This window comes from Panicum virgatum, chromosome 9N (assembly GCF_016808335.1).
Source record: "Panicum virgatum strain AP13 chromosome 9N, P.virgatum_v5, whole genome shotgun sequence".
NCBI lineage: Eukaryota > Viridiplantae > Streptophyta > Magnoliopsida > Poales > Poaceae > Panicum > Panicum virgatum.
The window spans coordinates 70,005,314-70,028,006 of record NC_053153.1 but is presented as its reverse complement, the minus strand read 5'-3'; the positions used below and the strand labels follow the sequence as shown (position 1 = coordinate 70,028,006).

The 22,693-nt window shown below is 49.4% G+C and overlaps 1 protein-coding gene across 1 annotated transcript; it reads right to left on the bottom strand.

The window, feature by feature from the left end:
- Nucleotides 1–5,428: 5,428 nt before the first annotated feature.
- LOC120690748 (probable mannose-1-phosphate guanylyltransferase 1) lies at nucleotides 5,429–8,645 on the bottom strand. The gene is made up of 4 exons (XM_039973539.1): nucleotides 8,288–8,645; nucleotides 7,078–7,228; nucleotides 6,650–6,712; nucleotides 5,429–6,549 (listed from the first exon to the last, which is right to left on the bottom strand). The coding sequence occupies exons 2-4, from the start codon at nucleotides 7,186–7,188 to the stop codon at nucleotides 5,638–5,640; spliced, it is 1,086 nt and encodes a 361-aa protein (XP_039829473.1). The 5' UTR covers nucleotides 7,189–7,228; nucleotides 8,288–8,645; the 3' UTR covers nucleotides 5,429–5,637.
- Nucleotides 8,646–22,693: the final 14,048 nt, after the last annotated feature.

Sequence of the window (22,693 nt, the reverse complement as noted above, 5' to 3'; positions counted from 1 at the left end):
GTCCTTACCGCCGGTTCATCCGGCGGTATCTCATTACCGCCAAATGAACCGGCGGCAGGGTGACAATTTTACAAAAAAAAAATTGATATATATTTTTGATAAATCAAAAAAATAATATAAAAAAAATTCATCGTATTCCAACGACGACCCAGCGAAGCCAATCAGCCACACTTGGCAATTTGGGCCGAGAGGAAGTCTCTGGTTCGTCCGTCTCTAGCGCTTTTTTTATTTTTATATTTTCTATTTTCGTTTTTTACAAAAATATATTTTCAATATTACAATTTACAGTTTTGTACCCCTACCGCCCTCCTGGGGGCGGTAGGGGGCCTGCCGCCCCCCAGGAGGGCGGTAGGGATTTATTTGTAAATAAAAAAAAAATTATTTGCGCGGACGCCCTTGGCGGGAGCCTGCCGCCCCCCTGCCGGACGGCAGGCCCCCTGCCGCCACTCCACTGGGCGGCAGGGGGCCTGCCGCCCGGCAGGGGGGCGGCAGGCTCCCCGACATATTGCCCTGCCCGTTGTGCCCATTAAATGTGTTTTAGATATGGATACAAATAAAAAACCATTAGTAAAGAATATGAATATGAAAAATATAAGCTAGCAATTCACACACATACGCAAATGAGAACGAAATAGGTGATGTATGAGAACGAAATAAGTATAACATGATGACATGTCCATAACAAAAATACAGAAACAGCTAGAAGCACATCCTAACCACCCCGGCCACCCCGGCCATGTCGACCTCTTTTACGCTGAGCGTGGACGTGGTCTGTAGAGTAGGTGTGTCGCTCTGGAGGCCCTACGTCTCTACCTGGACGTCCGGTGGGCACAGGTGTCTGGAAGATAGTATCGGCCTGCGGGTTAGGTGTAGAAAATAACCGACTCCAATCTTCGAACTTCGCCTCAAAGGTATCCTGTGTGGGCCCTATACAGTAGCAATTAAGATATCTTAATCATCGTCTTATAAGTCATATATTTTAGTATATATTCATCATACGTACCTGGTGGTGGTGGATACGATGAATGACCCATATCAGAAAGCTGGTGGTGCGATCCTGTAAACCGTTCAAATTATTTAAAATATTCATACAGATAAGAAGCACATTATAAATTCGGGCTACAGATTAGGTATTTACCTTGCGTTCCTTCTGCTGTCGCCGTTGGTTGAAATGACATCCCTGCAGCTGGTGCCATGGTACTAAACTGAGTCCCTCCGTGAGGTTGGTAAGGTGGGTGTGCATCACCTGTATGCACTGAGAATTAATTGTTGGCTTCGAAGTAGGAAGTTAGTAAGTATCCTCACGTACCTGGATAATGCTGCTGAGACCAATAAGGTGCTTGGGAAGACTGCTGCTGTGTGGGACCACAAGTAAACGAGGTCGAGGCTTGAGACGAACCGTACGAGTCATCGTACGATGTCCGGCTACCAAAGGCTTCAAGCATGGAATGAGCTCTTTGTGAAACTCGGGTCCAGGCCGACTCTTGCTCATTCCTATCCATCATAGATCCCCCTCGAATCCTCATCAAATTCGCCCTGGCATCTAAGTCCATCAACCTGCACATTTCAAACTGCAAGCAAGAAAAAAAAGACATTAACACTGTAATCCAAAGTATTTGAAAAGCGATGATAACTTTGACTCACCGCCCCAGCTAATGCTTCATCCCTATGTCGTGCGTACCCATCCTGTGCTGTCGCAACATGCGGCTGTGGTTGCATGTCAGCATATATCAAGCGGCAACGAGTCTGAGGCTGGTACCAGCTCAGGTACGCCTTGTACGAAGCCTCCGTGTGTGCAGGGGTCGCAAGCGCCACGTTCTCCTCTGCCTGGTCCCAGGCATCGACCCAAGGCTGCACCCTTGTCACCCACATGTTGGAGAAGGGTTGCCCAGTCCTCGATAAACTAAATATTGAAAACAATTTAGTCAAATATGATTAGTTAACCATACAATGCATAGTCACTGAAATAGTATATGAATTGTTACCTGTGGTCATGGCGTTCGACCCGATCCAATGCTGACGGCACAGGATACAACTGCCTTTGACCGAACTGTCTCCTGACTCTGTCCGGGCAGTGAGCCTCAATGTAAACGTCGTACACCAATGCTGTAGTTTTCATCCATAAGGCCTGGTCCTGAAAGCAAACCGAAGATATCCCGATCGGTGCACGAGTGTTTATAGCCAACTCGGAGTAGGGCTCCCACACGACGTCTTCAGGTGTCAACCGATCAAACTCAGCCACAAAATCAGGATAGGCCCGACGAGACTGTACGTGGGCCCACCTCTTCTGCACAAAATTAATAATAATATGTACAAATAAGAAATACAAAGAGGGTAAAACAAAGCAACAGAATTGCCAACAGAATAGTACGAGTAGCAGTCATTTCCGTACTTGACGAGCGTACCAGACAGTCCCCATGGTGGGCCTATCGTCCTCGGTGTCACCGTACATATCCAGCTCATACGGTGAGTGGTCGACAAGCGGGCGACCAATTGCTATCCTCTCGTACGACCAAATCTGTAGCAGAATTGGACATCCTGTAAGAATTGCATTGTGCTTATTTTGCACCAATGCCTTGCAGAGGCCACGGTACATGGCTGCAAGTACCGCTGCACCCCAACTGTATTGAGGCATTTCCTCCACAGCTGCCTCTGTGATCTCCAGTGCGTAAGGCACAAGCACCCTATCCACATAGGCCCCGTGTGAGTTGTTGAACATTATGTATCCAAACAATCACAACAGGTATGCCTCAAGGGATCGAGTGACGCTATCATCATCAGCATCATGTGCCAAATTGTCGGGCTGCATAGAAAAGATGAACATTTATGAGTACGAGATCAATTATAAAATAAAACCATATTTGCACTAGTCAAAAGCATAACTCTAACATTAATCGTAACAAAACAAGGTATGTACCTGGAACTGGAGGATCCATGCCTTGGCAGGGCCTGTTGCTTTTGGGTGCTCTTCTACATCAATCGCGATGTCAATATTTGCAAAACGCTCTTCTAGATCGTCCAACCACGTAGGCGGGACGACACGAGGCCCTACGGCATCCCCACTGATAGGAAGACCCAGCAGCATCGCAACGTCCTGTAGGGTTGGTGTCATCTCCCCACAAGGGAGGTGGAAGGTGTTTGTCTCAGGCCTCCATCTATCAACTAGAGCCGTCAGTAGGGACCTGTCCAGCTGTACTAAACCACTCTCAGCAAGACAACCTATAGTAAGAAGACCAGCCTCACTCAACCTGAAAAATAGAACGATCAAATGTTAGTACATTATGTACGAAACGTGTACGAAATATATACGAAACAAACGAATTTTTAAAAACATAATCCGACGACATATCACCTGGGCACCCATCGTGGCTCAACAGGAATAAACTCCGCTGGTGGACGTGGACGCAGCACGTTAAGTTTCACGCGCTGAACCACAGCAAGAAAGGACCGGTGCGACGAGTCTATGACTCCGTCAAGTAGAGCTGGCGTATCTCCGGCCATACCTAATACAAAAAAATATAAGTTTTCTGCATTTTCTACAATTTTTCTACATTTTTCTAATATTTTCTAAATTTTTCTGCATTTCCTACAATTTATCTGAATGTTTCATATACTTTTCTAACATTTTCTACAATTTATCTAAATTTTTCTACATTTTCTACGATTTTTCTACAATTTATCTTAAATTTTCAAAAACTTTTCTAACATTTTCTTGCATTTCCTACAATTTTTGTACAATATAATTTTATAAATATATTTTTCTAATATTTTCTCGTATTAAACAACTACTCAATACCACAAAATTTGTTGGTAAACCTAATTGGTTTTTCTAAAAACTAATCTTAATTCTACCTAAATTATATTAAAAACATTACCTAAATCGCTAAAATATCATTACTGCTGCTTACACTAATTATAGAATTAAACATACAATAAATTTAGATCGAGAAAGTTGAGAAATATTTATTACCTGCGGTTAGGATCCAAAATCCGGCAGGGTTTCGCCGTTACAACTCCCTCCCTCACCCCTCCTCTCTCCCTCCCGCTCTCTGGATGTCGTGGGAAGCAAATGAGGGGGAGGGGGGAGGGGAAACCTTTTATACAGGAGGGGGGAGCCTGCCGCCCCCCTGCCGCCCAGTGGAGTGGCAGCAGGGGGCCTGCCGCCCGGCAGGGGCGTCCGCGCAAATAATTTTTTTTTACAAATAAGTCCCTACCGCCCTCCTAGGGGGCGGTAGGGGTACAAAACTGTAAATTGTAATATTGAAAATATATTTTTGTAAAAAACCAAAATAAAAAATATAAAAATAAAAAAGCGCCCGTCTCTTCTACTGGGTCGTTCGCTTGATCGTCCATTCGTCCTTGGGCTTTTGACGTGAGGTGAGGGCCGGGATGAAAGGGGCCCACAGCACCCCGTGAACCCAAAAGGTTATATACGGAGTAGGTGCGAAGTCCTTTTCATCCATTCTTTTCCTGATCTTGCTTCTCGAGCACGGTTTATGCTTCCTCCTAGTTGGGTACTTGGGTGGAATCTCGCAGTCTCACAACTTTCATTTCTGAATCCAGCACCGGGATTAGATGCTTCCTCCCTTGGCCAGTATCAAAACCATTATTAAGGTCAGGTGTCTGTAGTTTCAGACTTGAATAGAAGTGTTATCAGGTAGAGAGCACGTGTTTAGTACGCAAGTGGAGGTCATCGCAAAACCATTGGTCTTGTCGACATCTGCTAAACAGAAGGTTATTCTTCTAGAGAGATCCAAAAGTCCGTGCAGAAACCGAAGTACAGGCGACCCTGCCTAACCATATCAGGTTGAAATTTTCTAGGTTAAGGTTTGTGCTTGAAGGAAAAGTCTCCTCCTACTTCTAGTTCTGTCTAAAGATTTGTGGCTGGCACACAGATACAGCTTGCAATCAGCATAAACTAGCAGCAGGCTACAACATCATCAGTCTGCTTCTTTGTCGACATCAAGAAACCAGGATTAGAAGCTGCTGCTCAGTGTCACAAAAAATTTGATACTAGAAAAAAATGTGGCTGGTCCACGGACCGCATGACAGGACTGCTTAACCACATAGACATGCTTGTCTTCAGAGATGATCGAAATTAAGACGGGATTTTTTGGAGGAAGGACAATGGCAAGTCCTGGAAGATGCTCACACTGGAAGAACCATAGGAGCTGGAGTATAGAGATGCGGACAATTAACAGAAGAAAGCGGTTACTGGATGAGCTTAAATTAAGTTGTAGCCTGACAACTGACATGTCTTTCCTCAAGAGTGAAATGTAGCTTTTTTAGGAATTGGACTGATTCTGCAACAGTTTTCATGTTATGTGATAGATGGCTAGCATTTCTGTAGAATTTTTTGCATGGAGAGTGGTAGACACCGAAGCTTCTAACAAAATTCTGAGAAACTAAATGATTTCTGCAAGAGTGGTAGACGCAAAGAAAAACTTTTGTTCTTCTTTCCATTCAATCTGATACCTATATACAACCACGGAGAGAAATTTTAGACTCAGCTAACCATATAGCTCGATAGACAATGGTTGGGAGAGGGAGACGGGACAACTCGTTACACTTGCAGACAACCGAGCAACAAATGAAACAACAAACAAATGAGCCACACGGGATGCAACGGGACAATCGTCACATGACGATCTCGGGCTTGAGGATGCTGGACTTGATCTCCTTGTGCGGGAGCACGACGCCGCCGTTGCTGTAGATCTCGTCGCAGACGTGCACGTCCTCGCCGAGGATGGTCATGTTCTCCACGCGCGCCCACTTGCCGACGGTGGAGTGCCAGCCGATGATGCTGCTGGAGACGCAGGCGTGCTGCTTCACGCGGGCGCCGCGCATCACCGTGCACCGGGACAGCCGCACCCCGGCCTCCACTACGCACCCGGGGCCGACGGCCACGTCGGGCCCGATCAGGCACCCCTCCCCGATCACCGCCGTCTCGTGCACCAGCACGTTGCCCAGGACGTGCGCGCCCGACGCCAGCCGCGCGGGCGCCTTCTTCCGCAGGGAGTCCAGGTACAGGCGCAGGCCGGTGATGTAGTCGCGCGGCTGCCCGATGTCCATCCAGAAACCCGGCAGCACCATGGCGAAGAGCCCGGCGTCCGCCGCGATGCGCGGGAACACCTCCTTCTCGATGGACGTCGGCTTCAGCTCGATGCGGTCGAGCACCGACGGGTTGAACAGGTAGATGCCGGCGTTGATCTTGTTGCCCACGAACACCTTGGGCTTCTCCACGAAGCGCTCCACCTTGCCGGTGCCCTCCTCCATGACCACCACGCCGTACTTGGACGGCTCGTCCACCTTGGTGACCATGATCGTCGCCTCGCCGCCGTGGGCCTTGTGGAACTGGATGAGCTCCGCGAACGGGTACTCGCTGATCACGTCGCTGTTGAGCACGAAGAAAGGGTCGCCGGAGCCGTCGGCGAGCTTGTCGCGGGCCAGGGCCAGAGGGCCCGCGGTCCCCAGGGGCTCCGTCTCCTGGGAGCATGTGATCTTGATGCCAAGCTTGCTCTCGAAGTCCTTGAGAAAGTTGAGCATCACCTGCAGTTTTTTACCAAAAGCATCGCCAGTGAGATCCGGCGTCCGACAAATGCACGAACGCTCATGTGCGCGCCATGCCGACCGAGACAGGGCTGGTTACCTCAGGCTGGTAATTGATGGCCAGGACGACCTCTGTGACCCCAACTTCCTTCAGAGCTTCGATCTGTGTATCATAGCATTCAGTAAATTCAACCAAATACCGTATCAATCCAGCAACAGTAGGCCTGAAAGTGATTTTGCTTGCTTTTTGGTTACTTCAAATGATCAAATCATATACCAAAAGCCATCATTATTGTTCTTCAGCAATTATTTGCCACCAAGAACAGTGGTATAGGTGGACGACTATTTCAGTATTTCTGTGAGGAATTCACTCACATGGATCCACCCAATCAAAGCATGACACGGAGGCTTATAACAGCTCAGGCTGGTCAATCATGGGGTTGTTGCCGAAATCGACTTCTCTTGGCACCATTTCCTAATGACTTAAACAACCGAAAATGATCGCAGAGACGGCGCATTCGTGCTGACCTGATGCAGGATCATGGGCTTGTTGCCGAAGTCGACGAGCGGCTTGGGCACGCTGAGCGTGAGCGGCCGCAGGCGGGTGCCGAAGCCTCCGACGAGAATGAGCGCCTTCATGGCTGCGGCGGCAGTCCTCCTCCCAACTCAGCTCTCGAACCTGTGAGAAATGCAGCGAGCAGCAGGAAACACGGTGAGATTGAGATCCTCCGATCCCGATCCGATCCGGATATAGCCACTGAACTCCGAGACAATTCAACCCTCTCCCCCGGCCCCCCTGCCTACGCGGACGCCATGTGTGATGTGCCCCAGCACAGAGCACACCCAGGTGGCAGTGGCATGGAAGCGACGCGGCTGCCCCTGATTCGAAGGCACGCGTGGCCTGCCCGGTTGGAGGAGTGGCCGATGGCTTGCTTTATCGGATAGTAGGTGAAGAGGAAGACGGCAAGTGCAGGAGCAGATCGGCTGATCGGGGATGTGGGAGGAAATGGTGGGGGGCCGGGCCGCGTCGCAACAAAGCCTGATCCATCTAGCTCTTTCTGTGAGCAGCATGGTGCTGAAAAGGCAGGTGCCCCTGTGTTCGTAACGCCAGCGGCTGCCTCCCACCGGAAAACCAACCAAATGGCAATTATAGATCGCCCGCCAGCACAGCAGCTGGCCTTATCCCCTTTTTTTATGGCTTTGTACATCTAGCATCACCTGCAATATCATTTCCTAGTGATATCTTTTCTGGGGCAAAATGGGTACAGGCTGGATCCATTATGAGTGTTTTTTTTATAAAAAAACTAGTATGATGAGGAATTGAGGAGAGCTGAGATGATGGCATGGTCACCGGTAGCAGAAAAGAAAAAGAACAGAGCAAAAGGGAACATGAAAGGAAGGGGTGAACGGTGTCGCGATTGCTGAGTGCAGATCTGTCCTGGCCTGGCCTGGCCTGGCCTGGATGATCTTGTCTGTGGGCTGCCTGCCTGCGGCGTCAAGAAATCTCTTGGCGTCTCCCTACCGACACAATGACCACTCGACCACCGTTAGCATTCACCGGGAATAAGATTTGAAGTCGTGACCACTGACCAGACATGCATAGTAATCTATCTCCAAACGGGCGAATAGAAGCGCTGACGCGGATGTGAGAACGAGAGAGAACAGAGCAGAAATCACAACAGGTAGTAGCAGAGAATTAGCATGCCAGTGAAACTCTGCAGAGCACGGCCGTACGCACCTCGAACCCTTGACGCGACGGCGGCCGCTCGAGACGACGACGAGACGGAGAAGAGGCGTTGCGACGAGGAGCCGAGGAGGCCGAAGAAGAAGAAGCCGCCAGGGAAGAGGAGAGGAGAAACTGAAAAGGCGTCGGCTGCGGCTCAAAGACGCGGCTGCCAGCGATGCCGCGTCTTTATACCGCGGCTTCTCCGCCCTCGCCCCCCTTCAGCGGCAGCCGGCAGCTTCATGCGGTTGACGTAGTTTAATCTGCTGGCTTCCGCGCCAATCAATCACCCAGCTTTCGCCTCCCTCTTTTTGTATTTTTGCAGCAACGATTTGCTGTACCCGAGCTCGTCCGTCCCACGCCACCTACCCCGACCCGAGACTCGAACAACGGGCGCCCGATGACGTGCGGGCCATCAGCTGTTGCCTCCGGCGGCTCTTCGCTGGACTCGGCTTTTTTTTTGGGGGGGGGGGGGGGGGGGGGGGGGGTGTTTGCTAACGGCGGCGATCTCTGAAGTTAGGCGCATTTCTGTCAGGTGGCTGGGGAATTATCGGAAGAAAGAGAGCCTTCCGAGGACGGGACGACGGCAACGACGGCGACCTGGTCTGGCTCCACCACTTGCTTCCTGGCGCGTGGTTTTGGCCCGTGGTTTAGGTGGGCAAGCGGACACGATGACCAATGGGCCCGCCCGGCCCGGCCCGTCCTTCGCGGCCGTGGGGCCGTCTATCCATCGCATTCTGCGACTTCAACTGTTTCTATCGCAGAAAGGCTGCCGCGCGCGCCTCGCGGCGCAGCAAACCAATTTTTTTTCTTTTTGTTTCGTTTCAAAGTGGGCTTCATGAAGCTTGTGGGGCTGAGGGCGTTAATTTTTTCTTTTTGTTTCGCATGTTCTTTTTAAATATTACGGGCTTCTCTCTCATGTGCTGAGGACTTAAATAGTTTTTTTGACTTCTCTCTTGTGGGCTTCATAGCACGGGTTTCGTGTTGTTAAGATTTTTTTTTGGACTTGTCCTATTTACTTCTGAATGTTCCGTTGGAACATTTCCGAATGTTCCTTTAAATTTGTAGAATGTTCTTGAGAAAAAATATTCATGAACATTTTAAAAAGTTCGGGAACATATTTGAATGTTCCATTTGAACTATTTTAAATGTTCCTAAACATTCTTAAAACTTTCAAAAAGTTCCAGAACATTCAATAAACATTTGAAAACATTTCGGAATGTTTGTTGGAACTTTGTAAAATGTTCCAGAACATTCAAAAAATTCCCAATGTATTTTTGTAAAACATTTCAAATTGTTGAATTGGATATATTTGAGAACAAGTCACAAAATGTTCCCAAGTTGTTTGAGAACAACTCACAATGTTCTGGATAATTGCCGAAAATGTTCAGAATTTTTTAACTTTTAAAAATGTTCATGAGAAATATGAATGGAAACATTTCAGAATGTCCCTTAGAACTTATTAAAATGTCCCTGAACATTCAAAAAGTTCCCGAACAAGTTTGTAAACATTTCAAATTGTTAAGTGAAAAGATGTTTCAGAACAACTCACAAATGTTCTGGATAAAAATTGACAGAAATGTTTAGAAAAAAGTTTGAAGTTTTTAAAATGTTTCTGAAAAATTTGTTTGGAAACATTTAAGAATGTTCCATTCGAACTATTTAAAATGTTCCTATGCATTCAGAAAAAGTTTTGAACTTTTCAAATTATTCCAATACGTTTACTTTTTTTAGAAAAAAGTTATAACCTCTTCAAAAATTTCTTCAATCATTTAGAATGTTTTGAACATTTCAAATTATTCCAATACATTTAGAAAAGTTTTGAGCTTTTAAAATATTTTTATGCGCATTTTAGAATATTTGAACCATCTAACGTTGTTCCAAAGTCCAGACTAACTAAAATATGATTGATGCCGGCAGAAAAATAAAAAGAGAAAGATGAGAGGTGTCATGCTTTAGTATGGGTCATAAATGCTTAATAGGCCTCCGACAAACCAAACAAAAGCGGACGCAGAATGCTGCCGCGACAGACCTAAAAAAAAAGCTCCTGCGACAGCATAGCGGCAACAGCCCACGCAATGTGTGGTGCACGCGACCCGAGACAAGTGAGCTGCGGCGGAACCGCTTCTGCGACGCGTCAGCGCCTACTTGCGCGCGCGATAAATAGAAATCCCCGTATTTCTCGGCGGCACAACCCTACGTCCCTACCTCCTGATACATCGCATCCGCGGCTTCGTTGACTAGTTTCCTTTTTGTTTTCTTCTTTCTTCGATGTGAGTTAAGGGCTTCCGGCGAGTTTCATCTCAATGGGCCTTGAAATTATGCTCGCAGAGAGTAGTGAGTGGTACAGCAAAGGCACGAATTGGTCGATACTTGATACTGACACGATTATGCAAACCTAGGTCAGTGAACAACGTGTACCGCGTCCGATTTGTAGAAACCCTCATCTCTTTTATTACTATCCTCAAGTTTGACTAGGCTGGGGTTGATGGTTTCTTCAACTTGTACCACGTTTGAAGCAATCTCGCACGTGAGCCAGATAACCGCGCCGATTTGTTCAACGCATGGCTTCTAGTGCTGTGAACACTTTAGTACAGTAGTATGTCTTTTATTAGGCACCATGTAACTGGATCCTGGAGCATTGAGTCGCCCTGTTCATGGTCCGGTTTCTGGTTAAAAACCAACCCAAGCCATGAGGGAGTTAAGTTAACGGGTTAGAAATCGGTGGGTTGAACGGTTAATGGTTTATACTGGTCGCTATTTAGAGCTGCGATTCGCTGTCTGGAGCGAGTACCAGCCTAGAAGGGACAACACATGCCTCCGCCGCATGGAGGGCGGGCAGCACCAAGCCACGCGTTGGCGTTGCCACTTGCCAGCAGGACGCACTGCCGTGCGGCCTCTGACTCCACGCCAGAGAAGAAGCCCTGCAGCTATGGCCGGCGAGGAGGACAACATCAGGCTATGGCCGGAGTAAAAAAAAAAGGTGCTTCTGAGTCTGAGGACAAGGTCTTCACTAACGCTGCAGGTGCGTCCGTGCGTTGATGGGGGGCATGGTCGCTAGAGTGACGACGAGGAGAGGGTTTAGTGGTTCAAACCAGCCTCAAACCAACCCGTGCATGGTCTTAAGAAGCGGTTTAACATGGGCTGGTTACACAGGTTGGCCGGGTTGAAACCGGACCATGCGCAGGGTGAGCATTGAGTGGGAAAATAGAATGATTGGCAACATAATTACACAACCGTGATATGCTGATCACTTTGAGTAGTAGACAAAAAAAAAGAACACTACAGATGAAGTCCAATGTTGTACAGTGTACTAAAGCCAAAGTCCGAACTAGACAACATATTGTTAGTAAATTCAAATTTGTTTGTTAAAGGTGCACAGGGAGTACGAATTACTCCTTTTCCAGTAATAAAATAGAGGCCCCCCTTTCCAGTATGTGAGAAGGATATTGGAGAGAATTTGAAGTCATCCTTATTTTGTAGGTTTATGTAGAGGTCATGCTGGACCTGTGTTTTTTTGAATTAGCCCCAAATCTTCAGTAGCCACATTAAGGGCCCTGTTTGTGTTTGCTCTTATCGTAGCAATATCGAGAGCGGAGGGATGAGGAGAGCACCGCGCGGGCGCGTTCCGATGATGGCAATGGCAGAAGATCTGCTGACTGCATTGTAGTTTCGTACTTGCATCATCTACACGCTGTCACAAACAAATATACTTGTGATCCAATCATTGCAATTTTATTCAGTCCTATCACATCAGATGATTCAGAAACTCGGCACCAGCTGTCTCTAGATCTAACCAGGACTAGGAAGACTGAAACACTGGTCTGGAATCAGATCTTGATGTGTTTTGCCTCAAGATGGGAGCGAGCCGGATCGACCCATTGGGTAGTTGGCCAACCCATGAGAGCAAGGCCAATAGGTCATATGGGCCGGCCTCAAATCTGAGAAGGGTTCATAGAAGCCAGAACCTACTAACCTAATGGGCAATATGGGTCGACCCAAAACAACTAGCTCCATCTACACATGACCCACGAAAGAGAGACGCATGGAGGCGAGCGAGCTAGCCGCGGCGGCGGCTTCTCGGCGCTCCTGTGAGCATTTTTTACTTTAGTTGTTTGCTATTGGTCCTTGATTCACCTATGTCAAGATTTTAGCTGTGCATTGGTCCTTGATTCACCTACTGTCCCTTGTTATGTTTTTTGTTGTTGCATCTGAATATACACACATGCACTGAGATTCACCAATTCAATTTGCCTCAACACAGGTGATGATGATGCAGAGGGACAATAAGGTTCGTGATGGTTGTGAGAACTGTTTGGTCCAGTAATGTCCAATAGGTGATGAAGCAAAATATGGCGAAAACTGAGTAATCACTAGCAAAAAGATGAGTTATATGTAATGGCAGAATGACGACAACTGATGGCGAGGCCTGTATTTCAGAACTTACCAAGGATTGCGCCAAGGCGATCCGCTCTCTAAAAAGGATGTACCCAGTGCCGTAGGCTCCCGCAATGTGCGGGGTCTGGGGGAGGTTATTAGCGGGAGGTCTCTCCCATTCTTTTTAATCTGGTAGCAGATGCTTTGAGCGATCTCCTCGACAAAGCCGTGCAGCAAAAGCGAGTGGTAGGGGTGCTCTCACATCTTATCCATGGGGGGATCTCGCACATTCAATATGCGGATGATACCGTTATTATGATTGATGCTTCAGATCAATCTATCCTAAGCCTCAAGCTTATTCTTTACTGCTTTGAGTGGCTCTCAGGCTTGAAAATTAATTTTCACAAGAGTGAGGTCCTTGTTTTTGGAGTTGACCAACTTGAGAAGGAAAGGATGGCCAACATGCTTAACTGCAAACTGGGGACTTGGCCGATGAAATATTTGGGAATCCCTCTTTCTGAAAATAGATTAGGGAGTTCGGCTTTTGCTGGTCTGAAAGAAAAAATGGTTAGAAGATTGGATCCGTGGAAAGGCAAACATCTTTCTTCCGGGGGAAAACTGATCCTCACAAATACTTGCTTGTCTAGTTTGCCAATGTATACTATGGGCTTTTATCTACTCCCTAAGAGCTCCCATCATAGAATGGACTTGGTGAGAGGAAAGTTTTTTTGGCAAGGGGTGCGAGAGGACTTCAAATACCACGTGGCCAAGTGGGACAATCTTAGTAGGCCTAAGGACCAAGGTGGTCTTGGCATCATCAATTCACAGATTATGAACGAGTGTCTGCTAGTGAAATGGATTTGGAAAATTGCTAAGGGAAGCAATAACACTTGATACAAGCTCTTAGAGGCCAAATATATGCCGGACGGGAACTTCTTTAACTCTAAGTGCAAGGGCACCTCACAATTTTGGCAAGGTCTGCACAAAGTTAAACACCTCTTTAAATGGGGTGCCATTCATAAAGTTGGAGATGGTTCTCTGACTTCCTTCTAGAGTGACGTTTGGTTGGGCCAATCTCCTCTGAAAATACAATTCTCTGATCTTTTTAGGATTTGTACAGACCCTTCAGCTATAGTAGCTGATTGTTATGCTGATAATGGCTGCCTGATAAATTTTAGGCGCAGCCTCTCTCTGGAAGAAAATGTGAGCTAGGTGGAGCTCCTTAGTATTCAACAGAATGTGGATCTTGATCAGGAAGTCAGAGATGACGTGACCTAGGCTCTTGATAACTCCAAAATTTTCACAACAAAATCCCTTTACAGATTTATTACACATAGGGGTGTGTGCATTCCAACTTCAGAAGATGTTTGGAAGTCGAAACTTCCACTGAAGATCAAGGTCTTCATGTGGCAGCTTCAACATAATAAACTGCAGGTTGCAACCTCACTAAAAAATAGGGGCTGCAAAGGGGATATTGCTTGTTGCTTGTGTGGTGAGGTTGAATCGACTAACCATGTCTTCTTTGGTTGTTCCATCTCGAGGTTTGCATGGTGCTGCCTGAGAGATGCCTTCAGTTGGGCTGGTTGCCCTTCCAACTGGAGTGATCTTATGGGGGATAAGGTTACAAAAGGGATGAGGCTTTATAATCGTCTGAAAATTTTTGTTTTCGCTGGAATTCTCTAGGCCATTTGGCGCTCTAGAAATAGAATGGCGATTGAGCATTCTTTTCCTAGGGTTTAGATGTGATTCGTTCGGGTGTTGCCTTTGTGCAGAAATGGCAACCTCTGCTGGGAGCGTCTGATCAAGAGGAAATAGCAACCCTGGGGGAGCAGTTGAAGACATGGCTGCACAACTTCTCTCCAAGCAGCGCAGTTGTTTCAAATATTGTGGAGATTTGAACATTTTTCTCCTTTTCTCTTTGTTTCTACAGTTCTCGTGACCTCTTAATGGGTAACCCCCATCTTTGTACTGAACCTTATTTGCTTTCAAGAAAAGCAGAGTTTCTCCTTTAAAAAAATGACAACTGATGGAAAAAACTGTTCAATCGTTGATGATGAATTGTAATGACTGAGATAAACTTCTAATTATTAATTGCTAATGAGCATGGAAGTTAAACTCTTTATGTTCATTATGTGTAATCATGTTTGTCTGAGTGAATGCATCTTGCATCTCATGTGTCAAGTAATTGCGTAAGCACAATGTAAATATTGGCTAAGGCCGACCCGTGCCGCCCATTGGACCATCAAGGCCGCAGCCAAAGACCTAATTTGGGTCGACGTATGGCCCCTAAAATTGGCCCCGGGATCATAGGACGAGGTTCAAGGTCAGATCCGGATCCGACAATTCCCATGTTGAGTTTTGCCTGCATATATCTTGACTTCCATGTGTCTACTAACTAGTTGAGCACACTGTTAAGTGTTAACAACGACCATATGCAATCGCCAAGTCAGACTCGCTTGATCTCGACCCATCGGTACGAACTAGATCTTAACTGATTGGCGACGATCGATAGCTTCGTCGGTAGACCCGATGCCTGCGTCCTCTTAGGCTATCCGCACTCATCTTCCTCTATATTCATTCTCTAAAGAGAATATTCCTGCCTGGTCATCTAGAATCTCTACTCTACGTATAGCTTTGCTGCACCCATTCATACTCTATATCTCTCTCTACATGAACTACCAGCTAGTGGGGCCCATGCATCAGATTTTTCTTTTCTCCCTCTTTCTTTTCTTCCCCCTCCCATCATTCATCCCGGCCCCCGCCCCCCTCTCTTCTCCATGCCACGTGCCGCCCCTCCCTCGCCGGCCCTCCGCCCCTCCCTCGTCGGCGGCCGGGGCCATGAGCGGCGCGAGATAGAGACACCGGTGCCCTTGCTCTCCCCTTCATTTCGGAGCTCGCCGCACATCCCGCTCGCGCGCTCGCCCCGGCGAGCGGCGGCGGCGGAGGTCCGTGCGGAGCTGTGGCGAGCGAGCTCCGCGCCGCGCTGGCTGGCAAGCTCCACGACGCCAAGAGGCCGCGCGCGGTGGAGTCCCGCCTGGAGCTCGGCGGGAGGCCGACGCTGGCGGGCTTCCTCGGCGCGGAGTTGCGGCACGGCTGCGGCGGCCGCCATGGCGAGCGCGGAGCTTCGGCACGGCTGCGCCATGGCACCGGCGGAGCCCGCGTGGCGGCGAATTGAGGTGGCGCTGCTCCACCCCTCGCCGGAGACGGCAGAGACGGCGTAGGTCCGTGGGCGCCTCCTCCGACCTCCACCCCTCGCCACGCCTCCTCCGACCTCCGGGCGCGAGCGGGGCGTGCGAATCTGCGTGTGGCGGCGGTGCTCTATCCTCCCTCGCTCCTCCCCTCCCCGGCCTCCTTTCCCTGTGCCGGAGCTCTGAGGCGAGCGCTGGCGGCGGCCATGGACGAGCGCTGCGCCGAGTGGCACGAAGGGCGGAGGCGGACGGCGCGGCGACCGAGCACGCGGGACGCACGCGGCGGCGCGGCGCACGGCGGCTAGGCCGCGAGCTCCGCGGCGGTGGCGCGGCCGCCCTCTCCCTTCCCTCGGCGTTCCCGCAGGCCGGCGAAGCGCCCCGACCCGAAGATCAAGGCTAAACCATGTATTAATTACCGAATAAGGTCTCCGGCATAATACATGTGACATCAAGTGGAGTCCAGAGTCATACAGAGCTTTATTCAACACGTACACGAGGGGTGAAGTGACAACACAACGCCACACAGAACAACCATAGGATAACGACTAGCATAACGACATGGAGGACTAGCTCTTCATCCATCACGGCTCCACTCGATCAGCTTGGGTGCGGACAGGATCTACTCGTAGTCTTCTGGCACAAATTCAGGATCCTCTGGAGAAAAATCAACAGGGGTGAGTACAAAAGTACTCAGCAAGCTCCACCTCACCCTACGGGAGGGGAATGACATGCACGACGTACATTAAACACAATGCATTAGCAATGCAACTAATGGTATGCAACTCTTCCCGACACAACCCACAGTAGGTAGCTCAATAGTTGTCAGGACCACACCGTAGCCTGCCCATACCGTGGGCACGGACCATTCGAATGGATTATACACTCTGCAGAGGTCGTACACTGTACCCACACGCTCGACTGCCCGAACGGACAACCGACATAGCCGACACCCAGCCGTGGTCTCGCCCCAGCCCAGCCGCACAAACCCTTGGGCCCTGACCCCAATGGTCTATACCCGTAAACCATCACTGCGACCGTCAGGCTAACCAGTTGGATTAGGCTAAGTCCGGTCCATACCGGAACCTGTGGTCGTACTAAAGTAAGCTAGGTGAGATGTTAAAACAACTCGGTCCTTATGATTCACCAGGACAGCAACCATCCCTCAACATGTCAACTGGAGCCTACCACCACGGTAGCACTCACCTGCCAGTCTACCACCACGGTAGCGCCGGCTCCAGCATACCCAGCTGCCCTAGCCTCAGCCAGATCCCTTCGTATCCTAGTCTCAACTATGGATATGCATAACTACTCATATGCATGTATGAGCACACTCAATCACTCAAGTACCGGTATATGTAATCGATCCTAAACCAGGGCTACAACTAGATGTCCTCACATGGATGCAACCGCTCACGTAGGGGTCGATGAAACTTGCGTTCGCTTGCGTACGCGTCGGCGGCGGCGGCTTCCTGCTCGTGGTACGGGTCTTCTGGCTCCTTGGCAGGCTCCTCCTCGGTCACTCCGTGATCTACGGGCGAAAATGGCACAACCGGCAAACAAACACAAGCAAGCAATAAAATAAGCTCAAATGGAGATGAAAATAGGAGGAATAAATAGTATATGATTTGAGGAGAGTTTAAGAAAAAAGAGTTACGTGAAAAGGAGTTGATATGAAGGAGATATTGAGTTTACAGTATTGATTGGTAGAATGATTTGGATTAAGTGCTCACGGCCTGGTGGGTGTTTTGGGCCTTTATTAGTGTTGTGGAGTTAATGGTCGGGGGAGCTGTCTGCCATCTCACCTTGGCGCGGAACAGCTCGATGAAGAGGGCCAATTGTTGGAGCTTCGTCTCGTGAGTGAGCTGGGCTCGGGAGGAGTGGTTCAGCTGGCGGAGCGAAGCGGCCCGGTGTGCTTGGGCTGGTGACGGGGCTCGTCACGGCCTTGCTCCTTTTATAGGCGAGGAGAGCAGCAGCGGCGTTGCGCAAGGACGGGCGACGGCGTGGGCTGCTGCAGCTCGTCGTCAACGCGAACAGTGGCAGCACTGAAGGCACGAGCGCCGAGGCGGCAAAGCCGGCGAGGGTGCTGCAGTGGCGTGGGTGAGGTGGGGACGTGGGGGTGGGCGGCACGGCGCGGTCCCGTCGTGGGGCCGGCGTGTCGCGCGTGCGCGAGCGAGAGCGAGTGCGGGTGAGGACGGCAGGGAGGGGGCGTCGGCTTCTTTTATAGAATAGGTGAGGCGGTTCGCGCGGCAGAGAAAATATCTCGGCCGGCACTGTGCGCGATGACCCCGATTTATGGCGAGGTGGGTGTCGTCATATTTGCATGACGGGTTATTTAATATTGTGAGCACTCTTGTCAGCTTCTAGGAAATGAAGTGAGTGCTGCCATGACGGGTCATTTCAAGGTCAATGGTGGGGGTACTCTGTGGCTTCCAGGGGATGATGAAGTTACGGCAAAGGAGGTAGGCGCTGTCATGATTGTCTGGGAATTATGGCGTGGTACGGTGACTCGAGAGGCTTCTATGGAGACGAGATGATTTTTGTCGTAGGTGTAAGCATGCGTATGCTGGTACCTGGAGGGAACGAATGTACTAACGCAGGGCAAGAGTATAAAATAGTTTGCCTAGTAGATATGTAATACTTCATATGACGTTAGTATTATTTTACGTTACTAGTTTAATTGCAATATAAGTTTTATTTTAGTGATTGTTGGAAATTGAGGTAGCCCTACTAAGTTGAGGATCTACACCAACTCACTTCAGAGTCGGTCCGCTTCTAGTTACTTAGTGTACCGGGTCCTTTTAACGGCAGAGCCGCCTTTTGTTTCCGGGAGGCAGAGCCTACCAACAGATGAAGCTGGCTTCCGGGTGGCAGAGCCAACCTTCGATGAAGCCCAGACCCTTTTGTGATCCCGGATGACAGAGCCAATCTTCGATGGATCACAACTTATACACTAAGTGCTAAGCTTAACCGGGAGACTAACACTTATAAAGACGCTTATCTTATTGGAGCAACAAAAGAACACACACCTAGCACACTCTATCTATGCTCACTTCTACCATACCCTTGGATGTGTGTGGGATGGAGTAGAGTAGTATGGCATGGCAAGGGGTGGCACCATCCTTATATAGGCACCCATACCCTCTTGAATGAGTGACACATGTCACACTCTAGGAAGTTCCCTACAAATATCTAAGTTTCCTACAAATATCTAAGTTCCCTACAAATATCTATTTCTAAAAAATTCTAAATTTTACCATGATAAGAAAATATCCAAGTTTTATGTCTTCTTATGATTCTTATGGAACATTCTAGAACCTTATCATGGTGAACAAAATTATGCCATGATTTATTCTTATTTTTATAGAACCTTCTAAGAGTTTGCATTATATATTTCAACACTCCCCCTTAATCGTGATGAAAACTGGGATGTTACAGCCGGCCCTCTCCGCGAGCTCTGCGGCGGCTCAACAACGACGACGAGCTTCCCCGGCCTCCCTCCTCCCTCTTCCGGCCACGCACCGCCGCCGGATCTCCTCGCCGCTCCGCAGCCCCTCTCCACGGCCGTTGGGACGTGCGTGGACACGTGGGCCCCATGCCACCGTGGCCGCGGAGCGGGCTTCCGCTCCCCCGCCAGATTTGGCGAATGCACGAGCTGATGGGGCGGTAGCGTAGACTTTGCAGTACGCCGCTGCAGAGCATTTTTATGTTACCGTTTCCTGCAGTTCAGGGTGGCATACCACGCTGCGGGTAGCCTTAACCCTGCAGCATTTAGTGGATCACATGGTTTAACAGGACCCCTACATACATGCTCCCCGAAATCCGTGATGTATGCAAAGGCAACTGGAAGACCGTCCGCTCGTTTGATGATTGAGTCAGTTCCCTATATGCCATGAAAAAAATAACTCATCTCCTATGTGCCATCGAAAATTAGCTCATCCCTTCTATGCCATCATTTATAATTTCTCATCCCCTATAAGCCACTACCGTTAAAATCTGAAGCTAACGGCGTCAAATTTTTATGCCTAGACTTTTTTACCCCTGAGTCAAAAAGCAGCACCCTCGATTAAAAAAAACTCCCACCCGGCCACCCCATCCCCGAAGCCTCGGGCTCGGCCCTGTTGCGCCTTCCCCCTCCTGCCGGCCTGCTGCGCCTCCCGCGCCCTGCCTCCTGCCTGCTGCTGCGCACCCCAGGCCCCCTCTCCCGCCAGCCTGCTGCTGTGAACCCCGGACCCTGCCACAGCCGGCTTGCAGCGCCCCCCGCGACCCGCCTCCGCCGGCTTGCAGCGCCGCTGCCTGCCGCCCGCTGCGGTCCTGCGCGGCGCGCGCGCCCCGTTGCGGCTCCGCACGGCGAGTCCGTCACCCCCTATCCCCCACTGCAATGGCCTCCTCCCTCGCCGCCGCAGCGTGCCGCCTCCTCTCCCGCGCCTCCGCTGACGCAGACGCTCCGCCGCCGGAGCCCGTCGCAACCCTCAGCGAGTGCGCCAAGGGGTGCGCGGCCGCCCTTCCCCACCGCGGCCCTCCGCGCCCGCGCTGCCCGCCTGCCGGCGCGGCCCTCGCCTGTGCTCCCGGCCGCCGCCGCACCATGCGCCTCCAGGCTCGCGCCTCCGGACGCCCGCGGCGCGCTGACGCCGCGCCCGCCCTTGCTGGAGCGCTGGTCGCCCGGCGGCGGCGGAGCGGTGCCGGCCGTGCTCCCATGCCCGAGCACGTCGAGGTGAGGCGTACGGAGCACGTCGAGGTCACCTCCCGGGCGGTGGAGGCGGTGCCGGCCTAGGAGAGCGCCGCGTCGGGGTCGAGGACCGTCAGGGTCTTCTACGACGACTACGACGCCACGGACTCGTCCGGCGATGACGAGGACGCGGAGGCCGCCGCCGCCGCTGCGCGCCGGAGGGTGAAGCACTACGTGCAGGAGATCCACCTAGAGCGCGCGGTGAAGGAGGCGCCGCCTGCCAGGGCCGCGGCGTCCTCGGCAGCCGCAGCCACGGCCTTGGCGAGGGTGAAGCTGGTGCTCCCCGGCCGGAAGAGGAAGGCCGACGGCGCCGCGGAGCCGCGGTTCCGTGGCGTGCGGCGGCAGCCCAAGCGGCGGCGGCCAAGAACGCGTCCTCGTCCGCCACATCCTACGACTCCGGCGAGGAGTCCCACACGGCGGCGGCGTCCCCAACCTCCGTGCTCCGCTCTTTCCCGCCGCCCGCGGTCGCTGACGACACCAGCAGCAAGAAGCCAGCGTCGGGCTCCGAATGGGGTTCTTGACAAGGCCATGCGATAGGCAGGGGTAAAAATGTCCCAGCAGGGAAAGGTTGACGGTGTTAACACTGGAATTTAACGGGAATGGCATGTAAGGGATGAAAACTTATAAACGATGGCATAGAAGGGATACGCTAATTTTCGATGGCACATAGCGGATAGATTATATTTTTCGATGACATATAGGGAATTGACTCTTGATGATTTCACAGAACCGTGCCGGTGGTTCCACTGTTTCACTCCATTTCATGCGGAATGTTATTACGGCGTCCTTGTACTGCGACTCTCACTCTATGATGAGCAGTTTACTTGTGATCCCTTTGAAGATTAAGGCCGTGTTTAGATGTTTTGCAAAAAAAATTTGCGATGGAATCTTCCATATATTCCATATATGTATCGAAATATTCGATGCGACGTTTTTTTTTGTGTTTACGGTTTACGGTTTACGGTTGTGATCTGTTAGGGGCTAAAGTTACGAAACCATATGATATGATTTAGCGTCACCCGTATAAAGCTTTAAAGGTAGGGTATTTTACTCCCACGGATGTGTCGGCAGTCCAAGCTATTTTCATTTGTCGGTGGGAGCTGTCGGCTGATGCCTGATGGTGGCAATGTGTCTGTCAGTCTGCCTGCGCAATGGATCTGTCAATTGTTTAGGGTGTGTTTAGTTCGGTAGGGTGTAAACGCAAAAAAAATTTGTGTTTCGAATCTTCCCAATTTGAAGCACTAAATAAAGTCTATTTATAAAACTTGTTGCACAGATGGGTTGTAAATCGCGAGACGAATCTAATGATGCTAATAAATCCATGATCAATCAATAATTAGCGGATGGTACTGTAGCATCACTGTTGCAAATCATGGATTAAGTAGCCTCATTAGATTCGTCTCGCGATTTACAGCCCATCCATGTAAAAAGTTTTATAAATAGACTTCATTTAGTATTTCAAATTAGTAAGATTCCTTTACACTTTAATGCGTTTACAGCGTTTTTGTATTTACGAGGTGGAACTAAACACACCTTAGGCTGTTGACAACTTGACATGTGACATGTGATTTTTTTCAGGGGACACGTGAGATGTGACATGTGATGGTCTCCTCTACCTACAGTTAGGGATGCTAATGTGCTATAATTCTAATACTCCCTTTACAATTCTACTTAACCTCAAAATTTATAAGATTAGAGTCCGATCTTTAAATTATCTAGACAAAAAACTAAAATCCTTAACCACCCATATGTACAGTACTCCTCGTGTTACTATTTGTTTTAATCCAGGCAACACCAAGTAGTATTCTTTTTCTTGCAAAAGAATTGAAGTAGGTGCAAGAAAGACTTAAGGCCATGTTTGGTTCCAAATTTTTTTCAAAAGTTCCTATCACATCAAAAGGAATCTTACTATTTTATATTATTAAATAAAATCTGTTTATAAATATTTTTTGACAGCTGAGTGCTTTTTCGCGAGATGAATCTAATGAGCCTGCAGCTACAATGATGCTACAGTAACCATTCGATAATCAAAGATTAAGATACATCGTTAGATTCGTCTCGCAGTTTAGTCCGAGGATTCTGCAGTTAGTTTTATAATTAACTTTTATTTAATACTTCTAAATACTAAAA

Excerpts from the sequence above, each read along its gene's own strand:
- LOC120690748 (XM_039973539.1), bottom strand. The coding sequence starts at position 7,188 with ATGAAGGCGCTCATTCTCGTCGGAGGCTTCGGCACCCGCCTGCGGCCG. Across the intron at positions 6,713-7,077 it reads AGCCCATGATCCTGCATCAG|ATCGAAGCTCTGAAGGAAGT; the intron begins GTCAGCACGAAT and ends TATGATACACAG. Across the intron at positions 6,550-6,649 it reads CCATCAATTACCAGCCTGAG|GTGATGCTCAACTTTCTCAA; the intron begins GTAACCAGCCCT and ends AAAAAACTGCAG.